Source organism: Sylvia atricapilla, chromosome 10, assembly GCF_009819655.1.
Source record: "Sylvia atricapilla isolate bSylAtr1 chromosome 10, bSylAtr1.pri, whole genome shotgun sequence".
Taxonomy (NCBI): Eukaryota; Metazoa; Chordata; class Aves; order Passeriformes; family Sylviidae; genus Sylvia; species Sylvia atricapilla.
In genome coordinates, this window is record NC_089149.1 from 13,950,008 (window position 1) to 13,967,604 (window position 17,597).

At 49.2% G+C, this 17,597-nt stretch overlaps 1 protein-coding gene across 1 annotated transcript; it reads right to left on the bottom strand.

Annotated features, from left to right (window-relative positions):
* On the bottom strand, positions 1 to 995 carry LOC136365775 (G-protein coupled receptor 35-like). The gene has a single exon (XM_066326478.1). It carries the CDS (start codon positions 993 to 995, stop codon positions 63 to 65), a length of 933 nt encoding a protein of 310 aa, XP_066182575.1. The 3' UTR covers positions 1 to 62.
* Between the last annotated feature and the right edge of the window lie 16,602 nt (positions 996 to 17,597).

The window sequence follows — 17,597 nt, forward strand, 5'->3', positions numbered from 1 at the left end:
TGAAGCTTTATGTCCTTTTTATGTTGCGGATGTTGGGGGTGGGTTTTGTTCCACTTTTTCCTTTAGCAAGGCTGTATCTGCAAGGGATGGGTGGCTTCTGTTTTTTGAGTGCTGGCTTTGGGCTGAAGAAAGGCTTCATGGAACTCCCTGGTGACAAAGTAATAGCAGACACTGTCGAGGCAGCAGTTGGACGTGGCAATGCACCTCATCATGGAGGAGAAGTTCTTCATGACATGGAGCAGGAGACAGGTAGCTCCAACGCTCTCCACGATGAACCTGGCAAGTAGCCCAAGGAAGGCTGGCAGAAAACATATCAGAAATACAATCAGATTTGCATAAATAATGTGTACAGCTTTCTGGATTGATTTCTCCTCCGGTGAATTCGTGTTCAGATGTTTCTTGAGGTTCCTGATGACTTCTGTGGAGCAGAAGGTCAAGATTGCTAATGGGAGAGTGAAAACAAAGAAAATGGCCAGCAGGCCAAGAGCAGCAGGCATGGGGGTGTAGGTCTGCAGGCAGAGATCTGAGTGTCCCTGCAGGAGCTGGATGATGGCACTGATTATCACCAAGGCCCACAGAAGCCCACAGAGGAGGGCAGCCTTTGATGGGGACCTGAAGGTCCTGGCTTTCAAAGGGTGCTTTATGGCAATGTACCGATCCATGGCAATGAAGGAAATGGTGTAGATGCTCACTAACATGTTGATAAAATACATCATCTCCCTGAATTGGCAGAGCTTCCCTTGGGCTGACTTATTCCAGAGCAAATAAACCATAGAAGGCAAGGTGCAGATGACAGAGAAATCTGCAAAGACTAAATTCATTATATACACCCTGGTTTCTGTCCACTTCTTCATCTTGCAGGAGAACACCCAGAAGGCAAGGACATTAAATAGTGCCCCCAAAAAGAAAATGAGGCAATATAGAGCAATTTCAATGAGGCGAACGTGGTGATGCAGTTCTACATTTGTGGTGCTGCAGTTGTTGGACACATTCATTGTCCTGATGCTGTATGATGTTCTGAGACCTGAAACAGGAAAAGACATGGTAAGACCTGTTTGTAGATGTAAAAAAAAGCACGTATAAGTACATATGTCCTTTGTTAAAATTTGAATTTGAGCTTTACAGAGCTGTCTTTCTCAGTCAGCCTGTGCCATCCTTTGTCAAGCCTTGTTTATGTTCATTCACTCTGAGAGTGTCTCAGGGCACACTTCCAACAGGACATGGCAGACAGCCTTAATTAAATAGGAATATCTGGAAGTGTGTGAGGGCAGAAGACAACACGGCACGTAGAAGAGCCCCCATAGGTAGTGAGCACCTCCTGTGACAATGTGAACACTAATTCCTTAAGGCAGGCTGTGCAGATGATGTCAAATTACCCTTAGTTTGGTGTTGAGCTAGGGCAAGGATTGCAGCAACCAAAACTAAAGCCCAGCACAACCCGTGAGCAAAAGCTCTTCTGTCAGTTCTGCTGGTTTTGGATTCAGATGGGGGTGAAGGGCTGGGAGTGTAGATGTCACTTGATAGAAATCCTCATGCTCTGGCTCTAACTGGGAAGGTTTCTGAGCCTTTACATCGCCTTGTGAACCGGGATCTCCTTCTCCAAGGTGAGGAAAACAGCTGAATCTGCATTCCTGCTCCCCAAAGGCATACCTGAAACCCTAAGGGAGACAGTGAGGTATGCTGCTCCCCACCTCACCAGGAGGGGAATGAGAGATGGAAGGATTAAGCTGATTTTAAGCCCATTTGTTCCAGGAGAGAGTATGAGTCTGCAGATGCAAAGCAGAAAGCTACATCTGGAAGAAGGAACACCACTGCAAAACTAGGAGCTTGCTGTTAAAGGCTGAATTAGACGGCTCCTGCTCCAGGCAGGCATCCAGCAACCCTCAGAAATCTGTGTTAGGAGCAGTAGATGTTGAGCCTCTGTCACACTGGCTGCAAGATGTTTTGCAAGACTACTAATCGTGTAGAGAGTGTGAGTTCGTGGGTTGATAAAAATCATCTTTCAGCAGAACCCATCTGTGCCAAGTGGCTTCATGTGACGTGCACAGGATGGGCATTAAATTCTCTGAACCGGTGATTCTGAGTATCTGTCACTCTGCTTGCATCCAAATGCACTTCAGAAAAAGAATAACCTTTCAATATAAAAAGTGCTTTGCCACTCTAACAGGAGAGTGAAGTGGGGAGGGATCTGGTGAAATCCTGTGGCTTCCAGGGACATGGGAAGGGATATCACACCTGCCTGGTTAAGCATTTATTTGCCTCCACCAGCAATGCAGACCTTGTGGCCAGCTGGTGAAGGCACTGCCTGCAAATCAGAGTTCAGCTCTAAAGTGACTGAAAAACACACAAATAACTCAGTTGCTGGGGGTATATGTAAGTGTCACTAATGTGACTCCTGCACAGTTCTTGTGTGCTCAGGTCTGGGTTTCCCAATAGAGGCTTGCTGCTCACTGCCAGGACCCTGTGAGGAAGGGGACACTTGTCCCTGAGGAAAACCTCTCTGAAATATGGAAAGTACCAGCAGGGAACTGTCACTGGTTATGGCCACTGGTTATGGCACGAGGCAGAAGTCTGACAGCTGCACTGGTGCCCAGCTTTCTTTTCACTGCCCTGGTGTGCACTGCCTGCAGCAATGCTGGTCAGCAATGGCTGTAGCAATGCCTGCAGCAGCCTCTGCAGAGGTGCAGCACAGGCAAACCACATTTCTGGGCTCTGCAGCATCAAAGGAATGTGTCCAGTGCTCCCTTTGGAGCTGCAGAGCTGTTCCAGTGCAGTTCCAGCAGCAGGGCTCACAAGTGCTCCAGGCCACAAGGCAGTCCAGAGGCTGGGAGGAGGATGGAGAAAATGAGTAGAAGGTTTAAAGTGGGCCAAAAAGCACTGATAGAGTATGACTAGGCAAAAAAAAAAAAATCTTTAAAGAGAGCAGCTTGACCAACTAGCATAACCTGTGGCTGCTGGAAATGCTTCATGTGGGGTAGATGAAATGCCTGCAGCAGCAGAGGGGCTAGGCAGCAACTTACAGCTGTGACAAAAGGATGGAGACAGCTGTGAAACAGCATCTTGCTGCTGCTGGAAGACCAGGAATAGGCTGGGGTGTGGGAATACAGCTCAGAAGCAGGACTCAAAGTACTACTGAACTCATTGCAGGAGTAGATGTGCTAGAGGGCTACAGCCCTGGGAAGTCAAGGCAAGACCCTGAAGAGATCAGGGTGTATGTGTGTATGTCTGTGTGCAGGACAGCACAGGCCTGTACAGGTCTGCACTAGCCCATAGCTAAGCAATGTTACTAAGAGACATGGATATGGTTGTTATGCCTGAAAGGTCTAAACCATAAACTATAGTTTTATAAACTATAAACCAGCAGGCTGTTCAGTAAAACTGGCTTCAGGATGCAAACCGTGGAGAGCCCATCTCTTCAATTGCTGACACTGGGGCTCCACAGACAAGGTCACCAGTCCTGTGCAGGGTGTGCTGCTACCCCACCACAGGCTGGGGAGGGCTGCCCAGCAGCTGTCCCCCAGCACAGAAGCTGGTGACATCTGAAGAGGAAGGCCCAGGCTGGGCTTGTTTCCTCCAGCAGCTGAAGAAGCAGGAGGCTTCTGCCAGACCCTGAACGGAGAGGCTGGAGAAACAGATGCAAGGCAGAGGCTGAAGGCACAGGGGATGTTGCAGTAGCACTGTGGTGGCTGCATCCAGTGCTTTTCCAGTGGGAAAGCAGATGTACTGAAAGAGGAGTCTTGCATGGAAAATCCTCCTTCCTTCCTTCTGGGGAGAGCTCAGAAGTGAGCAGGCACCAAGGGCTGAAGTGTGAATATGGTGGGTGAAATAAAGGGTGACTGTGGAGGATGAAGTGGCTAAGGACAGATGGGAGCCCTGGTGGGCAAGGGAAGGGACCTGCAACCGAGCAGAGGGAGAGCAAGAAGGAAAATGGGGGTGGAGTTGGGTACAGCACAGCATCTTCTGCATCAGCTGCCCTCAGACCTGCCACCTCCATGGCAACAGCCCTGACTGTCACCAAGATGCCTGTAAATGGAATGGGTGGCTCATTGAAGATGCAGCACGGGTGTGAGAACAGAGCTGGCCTGCCCTGGGCAGGAGCTGGGCTGGGGGAAAGCATGGCCAGAAAGAGGGAGCAGGCAAACTGCCCCCATGGCAGAGGAGACCCAGGTGAGGGCCCTGCCATGGTACTGAAGTGAGGAGCTTTTCCCCTCTGTTTCCAAATAGCATAAAGAAATCTGCAAACTGCCTGCTCCAACCTTGCTGCTGCTCTTCACACCTCTCTCAAATGCAAGCATATAAGGCACAGCAGTTTTTTCTCTCTTTTTTTGATACTTGTGTTCTTTCAGGCTCATTTATTACTGCATCCCTTTGAAAACAATAATGTGGTCACCCTAATCATGATCTGCTTTGATAGATGCTGGAAGGAGTTCTCATAGAGAAAAAAAAAAAAAAAAAAAAAAGTTAGAATCAGTAATTTCCTGTGCTGGGGTTAACTTCCAGTTCTCAGCTGCTGCGATATTCCAGGTAAAGTACCCAGAGAATACCTTGGAGTAAGAACAGAAGCTGAAGGGCTCAGAGATCACAAGCTGCCCCAGGGACTCCTGCCTCACAGGGACCTTGCTGCCCCACGCTCAAAGCCTCCTCTGCCTCCCCCCAGCCACAGCAGGACCCTGCTCAGCAGTTCCCAGACAGCAGGAGAAGAGGGAACAGTGATATTACCTGTGGAGTTCAGGTGACAAAGGCAGCAGCAGGGGCCCCCCAAGGCAGGGCACAGGGGCTGGGCAGGGCGAGGGAGGCTGGAGGACAGGCACGGGCTGCTGTGCAGGGCAGGTGCCTGGCACCAACAGCTCCCTGCTACTTGAGGGTTTCCATAGCACCTCCTCTTGCTGCGTAACAGAGATTTCACATCAGTCAGGTTTTGAACTGTCAACCTTCTGGCCAAATCACTCATGGCACTACTTTGCAGTGAGCCCTGGTGCCTCACCGCTCTGCAGTTTCTGAAAGGGTGTGTTCTGTGGCTAACAGAGATGTTCAGCAACTGGGGAGTTGAAATGCCATGCTGAAGGCTAAGCTAAGTAAAGTCAGGAAGGTGCAACACGTAGTCTGGATCCCCCCATGCAGCTGGAGGTACACCTGAGTGTTGATCTGGCTTGGGCTTGCACAGCTCTGGACATGGAGGTGAGCACACGGAGCAGCTCGGCCAGTGGTGTAGGAAAACCTCCCCAGCCCTCCTCAAATGCTCCACTCAGATGGTGCCTTGGGCTGGGTTTGGTGCCTGGGGCATGGATCATGGATGGAGCAGGAGAGGCTCATGTTGGGGCCAGCATTAGGGCTCTGGCCTGCACCCCTGCTTGAGCACAGCTGCAGCCAAACCATCAGAGAGCTTCAGCAGGCAAGTAAAGCAAGGCCTTGGCATCTCACATGGATGGCAAAGAGCCTCACTTGTCAAAATCTGCACGGACAGAAGTGGAGGGGGCTGTGGAGAAGTGGAGAGCTGTGAGCCCCAAAGGGCTCTGTAGTGGGCTGTTTAATTGGTATCAGTAATCAGCTGCTAGTGGGGACTTCTTCACTGCACACTCAGCCTTGTACCTGCCAGCTGTTGCACTGCTTTGTTGCAGTGATGCACTGGTGGTTGCTGCTCTTCAGTCAGCACAGTGGGTGCTCTCCTGGCTGTGGGAGCTGTGAGAGAAAAGGAGAAGCTGGCTGGAGCTCATGCTGTCAGGCACTGCCATGGTGAGTGAAGGATGGCAGGATGTTCCATGTCCCTGGCTTGGGAGGCACTGGGTGGCACCAGGCAAAGGAAGAGCTGCAGCACAGCTGCCAAACGAGGCTGTGCAGGGGAGGACACCAGGCACAGGATCCTGGAGATAAGATCCCTTGCTCTGCTCCACCACAAGGCTTCTGCAGCTTGCAGCCATCCCATAACCTCAGAGATGTGCGTGCTGATCACAGCCCCCGGGAGGTAAACAGGCATCAAGAGTCCTGGGTGTGCCTGTCACAGCAGGAACAGCCAGTGTGTAAGGCAGGAGGCACGGCAGATATCTCTGAACCACAGGCTGATAAGCCCCTCGGATAGCATCTGGCATTTGTGAGATGCTGTGGAGGAAGGGGGCAGGGACGCACGGTGACATGAAATGCTGCAGGGGCTCTTTGGGTCACAGTGGGCAAGTGGGACAGGAGGGTCACAGCAGGTGTTCAGGGACAGGAAAGATCTGTGTGAAGAGAGCCACTTGTGGTATTGAGGGGCCAAAGCAAAGGTGGTGGGAGATGTTTGCCTGTGGCAGCTGCAGCTGCATTTGCCAGAGAGGCTGATGGTGTGAGATATTTTGGAGTTAGAGCCCAGGTGATGGCCTTGTTCACAAACACTGAGACTGGAAAGAACCTGCTGAGGTTTCCACCATCCCTTTGCTCAGAGCCATTGTCTGAGGCCATGTCCAGTTTGAATAGTTTGGAAGGATAACAGTTTTTGAATAGTTTGAAGGATATCTCCACACATTCTCCAGGCAACCTGTTCTAGTGCTTGATCATTCTGAGAGTAAACTTCTTTTATGTTTAAACAGACTTTCCCAGGTGCTTTTTGCTTCTTGCCCTCTCAGCAGTGTAAGGGAGAGGCCAGGAGGCAAAAGGCACAAACTGAATTGTAGGAGTCCCTGTTTAAACATAAAGAAAGTTTACTCCCTGCCACTGGGTGTTCATACACATGGATCAGATCCTAGAGAGACTCCTCCAGGCTGAATAGTCCCAGCTCTTTCAGCCTCTCCTCACACAAGAGATATTCCAGTTCCTTAATTGTCTTTTTGGCCTTTCCCTAGACCTACTCCAGTAGGTCCAGGGGTTTCTTGTACTGAAGGGCAGCACTGGATGCAGTGATAGACTGAGACAGTCTCACCAGTGCTGGGCAGAAGGGCAGGACTCACCTCCCTCGAGCTGCTGGCAGTGCTCACTCTTACGCAGCTGCTGTGTCTTAGTTTGGAAAGACAGGTGTCTGCCAGGGAAAGCTGCAGCTTCCCTTGGAATGGAGAATGTAACCCCCCTTCCTCTGAATTATTATACATCTGAAATTAAGGTCTTTCAGGCAAAGATATGGAAATAGGAATAACAGTTCTTTACTAGGAATATTAAAAATAAAAATGTAGTAGTACAAAAAACCAACCAAACAAAAAAGAAAAACACTCACAGAGTCAGAACACAACCTGACCCCCTGTTGGTCAGGGCATTAGCAGCAGTCCAGTCAAGTCCTCCTGCAGTAATAGTTGTGGTTCTGTTGAAGCAGAGATGATCCTGTAGAAGGGTGCAGTTTTCCTCTGAAGGTCCAGTGGTGGTGAGATGGGTCTGGTCTCCCTCTGGGAATCCAGTGCACACAGGCTGTGCTGGTGTTCTGAATCCCAGGTTTGATCCAGGTGGGAATGCTGGGCTCCCCCCCCTGGGTGGAGCATCTCCCAGTAGGATGATGTAATTGTCTCAGCCCTGCAGTGAGCCTGGATGGCCCATGAACAGCAGATATCCCCTGGAGAGAGGATGGGTCCTGGAAGAGATAAAGAACACTGCCCCAGCTGGTTGAACAGCTGCCCATTAACAGAAGACACCCACCCTCTCCCCTGGAGTCACCAGGAATGGGTCATAGAAGAGAAAACCACCTCCCCAGGCAGTTTCAACAGCTGGGAATAGAATACATGCTTTTGGTTACATCTTGCATTGCAGCCCAAGACACTGCTGTCCCCTCTCCCTGCTGCCATGGCACACTGCAGGCTCACCATCAGCCTCATTTCCTCCTGGAGCCCAGGTTTTCCCTGCCAGACTGCTTTCCAGTGGGTCAGCCCCAGCTGGTCCAGGTGTCTGGAGTGATTCCTCCTCAGCTGGAGGAATTATAGGGGCTGTTCTGCAGCAGTCTGGATGCTCTTTCCTGCCTTTCCTGAAGGGTGACATTTGAGGAGACAGCAGTGCTGCAGGGAAGAACACACCCTAAGTGTCAGCTCACGTGCAGGCCTGGCTGTAAAAGGTGAGGAGATGAGCAGCAGTGGAAAATCACTTTGTGCCACCATAATCTGCAGGGGCTGAAGTGGATGGTGCGGACTAAAAATGCCAGTGTCAGAGGAGATGGAACTCAGCCCATGGAGCTCCAGCTGGTTTGGAGGTGGTGACCCAGGAAAGAGCCCCAAAGAGGGCTGTAAACCAGGAGGGTGAGGTGGCTGGGGAGAGAAGTCCATGGATGTGGGACAGGGATGGATACAGGCTGGCCAAACTGGCCAAACTGTCCAGGCTGAAGAGCTCCACCACTGAACAGGGGACACAAAGACACAGCAGTAGAGGACCTCTGGGATGGTGGCAGCCAAGCAGCCCTGGGGGGAGGTCAGGCTGTGACAGGGGCACCTGCCTGCTGCCTGGATGGAAGGATTCATTCCCCCATGGACGACAGGAGAAGGCTGCTCATGCTGGGTCTGCCTGAGCACCTGGCATTTTTTACCTGTCTTCTACCAAATCTCAGTGCTAGAAGATGCTTAACTGGTGCAGATTACATCTGTGTCCTGCTAAAATATAGTACACTAAGTAAGACTAAACAAAGTGGGTTTGGGTGTAGTGTGAAACAGGGGCAACTCCTACATAAGACTCTGCAAACCTTCATGAGCCAGCCTGGGCAACCTTCAAAGGCACCACCTTTTCCATGACAGCAAGACAAAAACTCTCTTCAACTTGGTTTGGGTTTTTTTCCCCTTCCCCTCCTTCAGTCATGAACATCTCTTTCTTACATAATCAGTTTGAAAGGTCACTTTGTTATGCAATCCTCTGGGGTTGGAAGGTCTTCACCTTCATTAATATTCCAAATTCAAGGCTTAATTTATCTACCATTTATGTTCATATGTCCAAGAAGGAGGAAAACAAAGATGGGCTAAGGATGGCAGTGTTTGCACAGCCAGCCATGCTTTACTCAGGGTGGGCTGCAGCAATACCCACTTGGACAATGCTGTAAAAATACATCCCACAGGTGCCTCTGAATTGAGCCATTTTATGTATGACCAACCCACACTGGACCAAATCCTCAGTGCTCTTCAGGCTGCACTCCAGCCTATCCTGCCTCATTATGATGATGCTATAGACTCACATCATTGATTTCCCGAGAAGAAAAACTCCCTTTTGCTCTCTCTCTCTCCCTCTCTAAGGATCATTTTGCTTCTGAGTGCCCCGTGTTTCCGTGTTTGAGTGGAGATATCTAATGCTTCAAGAGCTCCACCAGATTTTTTTCATCACTCTCCCTCAACCACAAGACACTCAAAAAAAGTGTTTTGGGAAAAAAAAAAAAAAAAAAAAAAAGGGTTGTTAATGGGAGTCAACAGAAGAGAGTGGAAGTAAGTCTGGTAATTGTAACCCACAGTCTGACCTTGTCTAGTCCCAGCAGAGCAAATCAATTTATCCTTGGCTTTGCCCAGAACTCTGTAATTTGCCTGTAGTTATCTGCATTTAGACAGAGGCACTTTCAGCCTGGGAGAAGCATCACTCCTTCAATATCATACATATGAGGGTTAGAGGCTTTTGCTTATGCTTTTGGACTTTGCCTACAGAACTGCTCTTTTCTCTCAATCTTCTAGGTATTACTAGCAGAGACTAGGCTGAAATGTGTGTGTGCTGGTTTCCTGAAATAAAAGTGTTCCTAAAACTCACTGGATTCACCAGACTTCTTCCTCCTGCTCAGTTTTCCACTTGCCTTCTAAATCCCATTTTGTTTTTCATAAATGTGGATGAGAAGGAGCAGTTTAGCTCAGAGGTTTTTAAATGGGCAACTTTTGCTGCAGGAGGCAGGAAAGCCATCAGAGGGTCCACAGAGGTACGGGGAGGGGTTGCTCCAAAAACATCCACTTTCCAGAAAGAAAATTGCCCCAGCATTTAAGACCTAGAAATAACCTGGCAAAGGAGAGGTGATAAATTAGAGTCAAGTTGGTCTCACCTCATTTGGAAAGGTGATGATGAGTCTGTACCAAAAATTTGCTGTTACATCAGACCTGTTTCCATTCCCTGAAACTTAAAGCAAATTTAGAAATACAGCTTAATAATAACTTTAATAAATGGAAATTTAGGAGTAGTGATTTAGAATCACCCTTTGATTCGGTACTTCCTGAAGGCAAATGAGCTAACTGATCAGAGAGGGAGGTTTGGCAGAGAATAATCATGCCAAGGAGTTACATTTTGATTTTCTCTTCATTCTTGCGTGTCAGAAACTCACCCTTTTTTCTGATAGAGAGATGAGCAACACAAAGAAAAAGCCACAGAACAGCACAAAAAAGGGAAAATTCAGTGTGGCAGCCTGGTTCGTGACACAGTGATGATGGCTGATCTGTGTCACAGCATGGCACAGGGCACTGCCTGCACACAGCCACTGCTGCCTGGCAGGGCTGGGGCTGGCCTCCTCAGCACCCAAGGGAGGGGGAAACCTGGAACAGTGTTTAGGGGAGGGTCCCTGAAGGACCTGGGTTTACCCCTCCTGTATGAACCTTCCATGACATGAGCACTGCAGGCCCCTGTCCCCAGCCCCGTGAAGATCAATGTCTCATCAAGGATTGAGTGGCTAAAAACTTGTTCCCTACCAGAGATACACAAGATCTGTCAAGAGCTCCAAAGCACTAGGGACAGAGGGCAACCAGCTAATGACAAATGTTTTTTTGTTGGGGTTTTTTTTTTTTTTTTTTTTTTTTTTTTTTTTTTTGTTTGTTTGTTTGTTTGTTTTTGTTTGTTTGTTTGTTTTTGTTTTGTTTTTTTTTGTTTTGTTTTTGTTTTTGTTTTTGTTTTTTTGTTTTTTTTGTTTTGTTTTGTTTTTTTTTGTTGTTTTGTTTTGTTTTGTTTTGTTTTGTTTTCCTTTTGCAAGCTACAGAGCATCAGCACAATACCATTGTGCATTGGAGTAACAGGACTGAAAGCACTGATACCACCCTGATCCTGTTGGGTGGTCTGAGGCACAGATTTGACTGTGCAGTTGTAGAAAATGTAATATGTCAGTGGTGGGATGGAGGGCCGCCTTGTAGAGCAAAACAGTAAGTTGGTCATGTTTGCTTTGATTTTCAGGCCAGGGAGGCATGTAAGCACATTTCTAAATATCCATAAAAAATATCTATCGTAACCTTTCCCCTTTGCAGGGCTGTGCTGACACACTGTGCTCAGAGGAGGAAACAGAGGAGCAAAGAACATGAACTTGGCTGAAAAACACGTTTGTGAGATGTGCATATTTCTCACGTGCAAGGACAGAAGGCAGAGAAAGTGTGATTTGGTAAGGTCAGCTTCAGCCTCTGACACTGGAATTTAATTTTGAGCTTGGAAATCTTGACTTTCAGCATCTCACAGTGAAAACCAGTGAAGATGTGCACCCACGGAGAGCCACTTATTTACACCAAGGCACTTCCACTCTTACTTAATCATTCTGTTATCCAACCACTCATCAAAGGTAAGAAATCAGCAATGCACGACAGTTCCAGCCTCCTAGCCCCATGCCAGACCCACCCTTCTGCCGAGAACCCTGACTACACTAACAGCTCTGCCAGCACACACAGCCTTGCCATGGGCCTCTGACTTCCAGACCTCCCTGTTGTCTAGGAAAAGAAGAGAACCCAAAAGCTGGGTGGGGAAATTGGCCAAACAAGGCTCCATGTGGTGGTGGTGGCTGCTCCCCCTCCCAGCACTGAGCAGGGACTGTGCAGAGCAGTGAGCTCAGGGCATCAGGGAGCACATGAGAAGGGGAAAACGACAACCACATGAAGTTGTGCTGGATCCCATTTAAACTGCCAGGTTCATGTGGTGTCTGGGTCTGTGTCAGCTTTGCTCCAGGACCTTTCTCCTGTGTGACAGCCTTTGTCACCACAGCTGCAGCAAGGCAGCAAATTTCCCCACAGCTCCTTTGTGCAAATATCTGACTGCAGTGCAGATTCCAGATGCCACTGATACGGCCCCTGAGCCTGCACATAAACAGCCCTGCACCTTCTCCTGCCTGTTTAGGGCAGGGCTTCCCTCAGTGCTTGGCAAACCTGCCCAACTGTTGTGGCTGCAATAGTGACAGCAGCCCCTTTACCCTTTTTTGGGTCCCTGCCCTTCACCTCTCCCTAGCTTCAATGGCTGAAATATTTTCAATGCTTTAAAATACTCATTTATTACAGTATTGATTGTTTTGGAGAAGAAAAGACCTCCTGTGAGAGGCTGATCCTTAAGAAGCAGCACAGACATCTCCTGACTGCTTGTCCAGCAGAACACTGAAGCACAGTGATGTGACCAACTTGTCCAGTTGCTTCCAGAGCCCTGGGATGAGTTAGAGCACTGAGCCCCTCTCCCAGCACACCAGTGATCCCCATCTGAGAGAAAACCTTTTGGGGTTACGTGCTGGGATGTGATGGTTCAGTCTCTTTTTTCTCTTCCAAGGTCAGGATGAATAATACATGGAAATGTAGACTTCAAGTTCAGACTTGGATGTTTTTTGTTTCTTACCTATTTACAGACTCACGAGCCATGAACCCTTACTGGCAAGCTAGAGAAACAAGGTAAAATGGAGTACTTCTAACTCTTTCCAAGGTTATTTAAGTGATAATTACCCAATACCAATGTGACACCTATATTATTTATGATTTTGACCCAATAATAACCTTCCAAGGCCCACAGTGCAGCCCTTTTTCACCCAGTTACAGAAAACCACCCAAACCATAAAGAAGAAGGAAGAAGAAGGTGAAGAAGAAGGAAGAAGGTGAGGAAGAAGGAAGAAGGTGAAGAAGAAGACAACACCCAAACCCCTCCATCTTGACTCACATGTATTGCTATATACTGAAACCCCAAATTCTAAGTTTCCAGAATTCCGACACTGGAGGTCTCCATCTGCTGTGCATGTCACCACTGCTGCACACAGAGCAGGCCCTGACAAAGCCCCACCTGAGGCTCCTGAGCAAATCTGCTGCTGATGCTGCCTGAAATGCACTGCCCCAGCCACCCTCTGATGCAGTACCTTACAGAGAGCAGGCTGCCACCCTGAGGGTGACACTGACCAGGAACCTATGGGGACACATGTGCGGCTCTAAGTCGCCTGTGTGACTTCAGGCTATTGCTTCATCCCAACAGCCCCTAAAAGGTGCATTATTTCTTTCACTGCATCAGCATCTTTCTGGCATTTCAGCTGAGATGTCGGTCGCTCCACTCATTGAGCACATTGCAGTGTGTCCCATATGCAGATGAAACCTCTCATCTGGTAGTTCTCCTTTCCTCCCTGAAGTAAAAGGTCAGGGAAAAATCAGCCTCCTCTGCTGATATTACCAGAAGTCATACAACACAAGTGAGATGTGATGTTTATTTTTTGCCTCCTAGACCCTTAGGTTTAAAAACCCACAGGCACAGAAAGTAACCTTCCATGACTTACTTGCATTCAATTTGGAAGCAATTTTCCAGTTTGCTACGAGGTGACAGAGTTCTCTATTGGTTTGTTAAAGTCCTGGGGTGCCTAACCACTGTTCCTATCAAAGTGCCCCAACCTTTCATTGCCACAGGAAGGAGGATGCTGGTCCTGCGTGGCTGTGGGCACTCACCTGCCCACCTCAGCCTTGTGCACCTGTGTGTGTTCAGGGAGGTCCCCACCAGCCACACAGGAGAAATTTCCTTCCTGCCCCCCGGCTGAGGGGCTGCAGCACTGAAGGAACCAGGGTGAGGATGGAGGGGGGCTCTGGGCACAGCAGGAGGGGAGCTGGGCCAGGCACCTCCAGCACCCCCCTGCCCCAAGCCTTCCTGCCCTCGCACCCACACCTCTGCTCTGCTGCCCCACAGCTGTGCTCTGCTCCCTCTCACACTAACATAAACCCACAGTGATGACTTATCAGCCTGACAGATACAGATCCTCAAACAGAAATACCCAGTAAATCCAAGCAAAACCATGTCCTCTCAGGGAAAGGAACAGGGAGCAAGGAAAAGATTATTTGTTCAACTTGCTTACGTGTTTATTGAAACCAGTCATGGTTGCTCCTTTCTCTTCCATTCAGCTATAATAATTTCACTGTAAGCCTTTTGTCTCAGGAAATCTCAGCTTGATTTGCTTTCCTGATTGCAGATCACTGTGTTGCTTTTCCTCTAAACAGTGATCAATCTCCACTTTGCTCTCAGCCAATTTGCAGTGGCTCTGCCATTAATACCATTTTTCTTATCATCTTACCTGATTCTCTAATACCCAAGGTGACCAGAAGGTTTTAGTCAGGGGGAAACGGTGTCTGAACTAGGTGTCTAAAGGTCATTCTTAACTTTGTATCATCATTTCCAGATAAAACAGTGTGTAAGTGCAAGACTTTATCCTCTACAATTCAGGTTAGCCCCACATGGTGTGGGCAGATTCTCATGAGAGTGATATTTCCTCTTGACATTTGAGCACTTGCAGCTCTCAAAGCCTCAAGCCTCTCTCCAGGGAAAGATCCACCCCTGGGAGGGAGGCAGGCCCCTGTTCAGTGCAGGAGCACCTGAAGTCCTAAACACGGTCCAGGCTGCTTTTAGGTGCTCCATCTATGTAGCAAAAGTGATTCCTGCCTGAAACAACTTGAGGGTTGAAATTGCCAGTTCTGAAGACACTGGCATCACCGTGGTAAGTCCAAACACAGCCTCAGCAGCCCTCCCTGTGAGCAGAGCTGTGTCTGCTGGGCTGTGTCCCTGCTCAACTCAGCTCTGGTACCTTCAGTTAAAGTGCTTTCCTCACACCAGTGTTAAATTTGGCTGTGAAAACTGACGCTCAAATTATTTTTAATGGCCAAAAAGAGGAAATAGGCTCATTTGTGGTGTTAAGGTCTGTCTGGAAGATGGCCCCTCAATGCCACAAGAATTAGATATGAATAACACCCAGCTGTGGTGTAATTCGGGCTGCTATTCCGTGCTGGTTATTTCTGAGAGCAGCAGGGGTGACATCTCAAATTCAGACTGCCCTGGTGACAGCGGGGACCTGGCACTGGGACATCATTTACACAGAGCTGCTGGAGGACCTTCTAAATACTTGCAGCTGGACAAAACAAAGTTAAACAGTCGGTCCAAAATTATTCTCGGGGTGTGGCCGTGTGCAGCCGAGTCCCCCAGGACACCTTGGCTGTTCACCTACCCCACAGCCTTTGCTGGGGCACTGGTGCATCCTTCAGAGGGGACAGGGGCAGCTGGCACCAGGCTCAGCTTGTTCACCTGGGTTTTGCAGCCAGGAGTGCAGAGAGGTGAGTGGGTGGTGTGGTAACCCACTAAGTGCCTTGTGTAGCTGGGAGGTTTCCAGGGAGTCACAGGCAGAGCCCCCGAGCTCCAGGCACTATCCAGGGGCCAGCTGTGCTCTCTCAGGGCACCAGGGCACCCACAGCTGTGGCAGCAGGGCACCTTCTGATGGCTGAGAGACTCCCCCTGCACTTGCCCTTGCCCAGTTCTGAAAAAAAGAAAAAAAAAATCTGGAAATATCTGTAACATGCAGAGCACGGGGACCTCTCTGGCTTTTAGCACGTCCCAGGAGCCTTAATTGGCCTCGGAAAAAAAGATCAAGAAAAAGTCATTAAGCTTTTCCCTCATTTCCATTGCTTATTATCTACCTTCTCCTTTGCCAGCCTCTTTTGGGATTCAGCCTTGGGCAAACAGTGCTTATATGCTTATGCCTCACAGCTCCTCTGTCTTGCTGTGATATGAAAGGGATCCTGAGGATGCCCTGCTGGGAGAAATGTGTCCTAGGAAATCAGTCACTGACACATCTGTTCAGAAATGCTGTTGTGTCAAAGGTTAAAAGAGTTAAATCTTATTTTTCTCCTGTGGTTTTGGTTAGGGCTGTTTTTTTCTTGTTTTGTTTTTCTTCTTGTTTTTCTTCTCTGCTGTGAGCAGAGGCTCTGCTTCATACCACCTCTGTAGTCTTTGAGCTCAGCAGCAGGGGCTTTACCTGCCACACACGCAGCTGCCTGGGCCACAGGGGAGGGAAGAGGCCAGTGAGGACTCCAACTAGCCAAAGGCTTTCCCTTATTGCTCTGGAGATTTTCACACAGGGAAAATTTCTGTTTCTGTACCAGGCTGTCTTTCACACAGACATTACTGACTTAAACATCCCAAGCAACAAATTTATTTTGCTTTTTCTTTGCCTTTTTAGTGTCTATTTGCCCTCAGTGCTAAATTAAAAACTTTTTCACAGTTTGATGTCCATCCTATTTAATTTCCAAGTTCCCTGAGACACACATTCCTCCCCTGACCCCTTCCCTGGCATGGAAGCCACTCCGGTCTGCTGGCTCCACAAGGACCATAGTGCTGCGCTCATCTGTTCCACCACACCCCATCTTTTGGGGAAGCTGAAAGGCTGGAGAGAAGCACAGACCACAGGTCTGCACTAATAAACACAAGAACAATGCTTTGCAGAGAGATCTGAACCCTGTGTCAGCAGCATGATCCAGACTGGGATACCCAAGCTTGCAGCTCAGGGCCAGGACATCTCTGAGACACTCTGGGGCTTACAGCCCTACAAGGATGTGATGATTTATAAAGATTTTTTTTTAAAGGGAATCTTTAAGAAATAAAAGACCCCTTATTTAATAAATAAGTTTATCAGAACTTGAAACAAGAATTACACTGATTTCTGAGAGCAGCAAGAGGAGCTGGCAGTGGGAAATAGAGCTGTCACGTCCTTTGTGACAGATAACCCAAGTTTTTTTAAAGTCAAAACTAACCAGAGTTTTGCTTCTATTGAATTTTCCAGTTTTTGTCCTGCAGCATTTAATCCTCTGTGATTAATTACACCCTCATTTACTGAGATCAGAATAGATGGGACCAGAGAGAGCCGTGTATAAAATAATAATCACGATTCACATAAGCCTCTTAGTTCATGTAAATTGTAACTTTTCAAATGCTGGCAAAGGGAGTTCCTTTCATTATCACAATTTCTCTCCCTGTAATTAGTCCTGTAGGAGGATTATTACTTCTCTTATCATTAGTAAGAGAGAAAAAATAATTTGCCACAACACTGTTGGCTTCAGTGCCACTGGTGTCTGTGGCTGGTGGAATTTCCACATCGGGACAAGGATAGACAGGACAGCACAGCCCACGGAGTAGTGCGAGCCAGAGGGAATTATCCGTGTCTCTTTCCTGCCCCTCTCCGGCCAGTACCAAAATATTTGCTTGGGAGATGTGGTGAGATGCCGGCTGGACGCTGATGCTCGGTAACCCGCAGAGAGGAGCCGACACCGGCTCCAGCTGCCCACGGCGCGTCTGAGCGCTGCCGCTGTCACCGGCGGGACCGACACCGCCCTGGGTGGCCGGCATCCTGCCCTGGGATCGGCCACCGAGCCCGGGGATCCCGGTCCTGCTGCCCCACCGAGCCCGGGGACACCCCGGTCCTGCTGCCCCACCGAGCCCGGGGATCCCGGTCCTGCTGCCCCACCGAGCCCGGGGACACCCCGGTCCTGCTGCCCCACCGAGCCCGGGGATCCCGGTCCTGCTGCCCCACCGAGCCCGGGGATCCCGGTCCTGCTGCCCCAAGGAGCCCGGGATCCCGGTCCTGCTGCCCCAAGGAGCCCGGGATCCCGGTCCTGCTGCCCCAAGGAGCCCGGGATCCCGGTCCTGCTGCCCCAAGGAGCCCGGGGATCCCTGTCCTGCGGCCAGCCCCA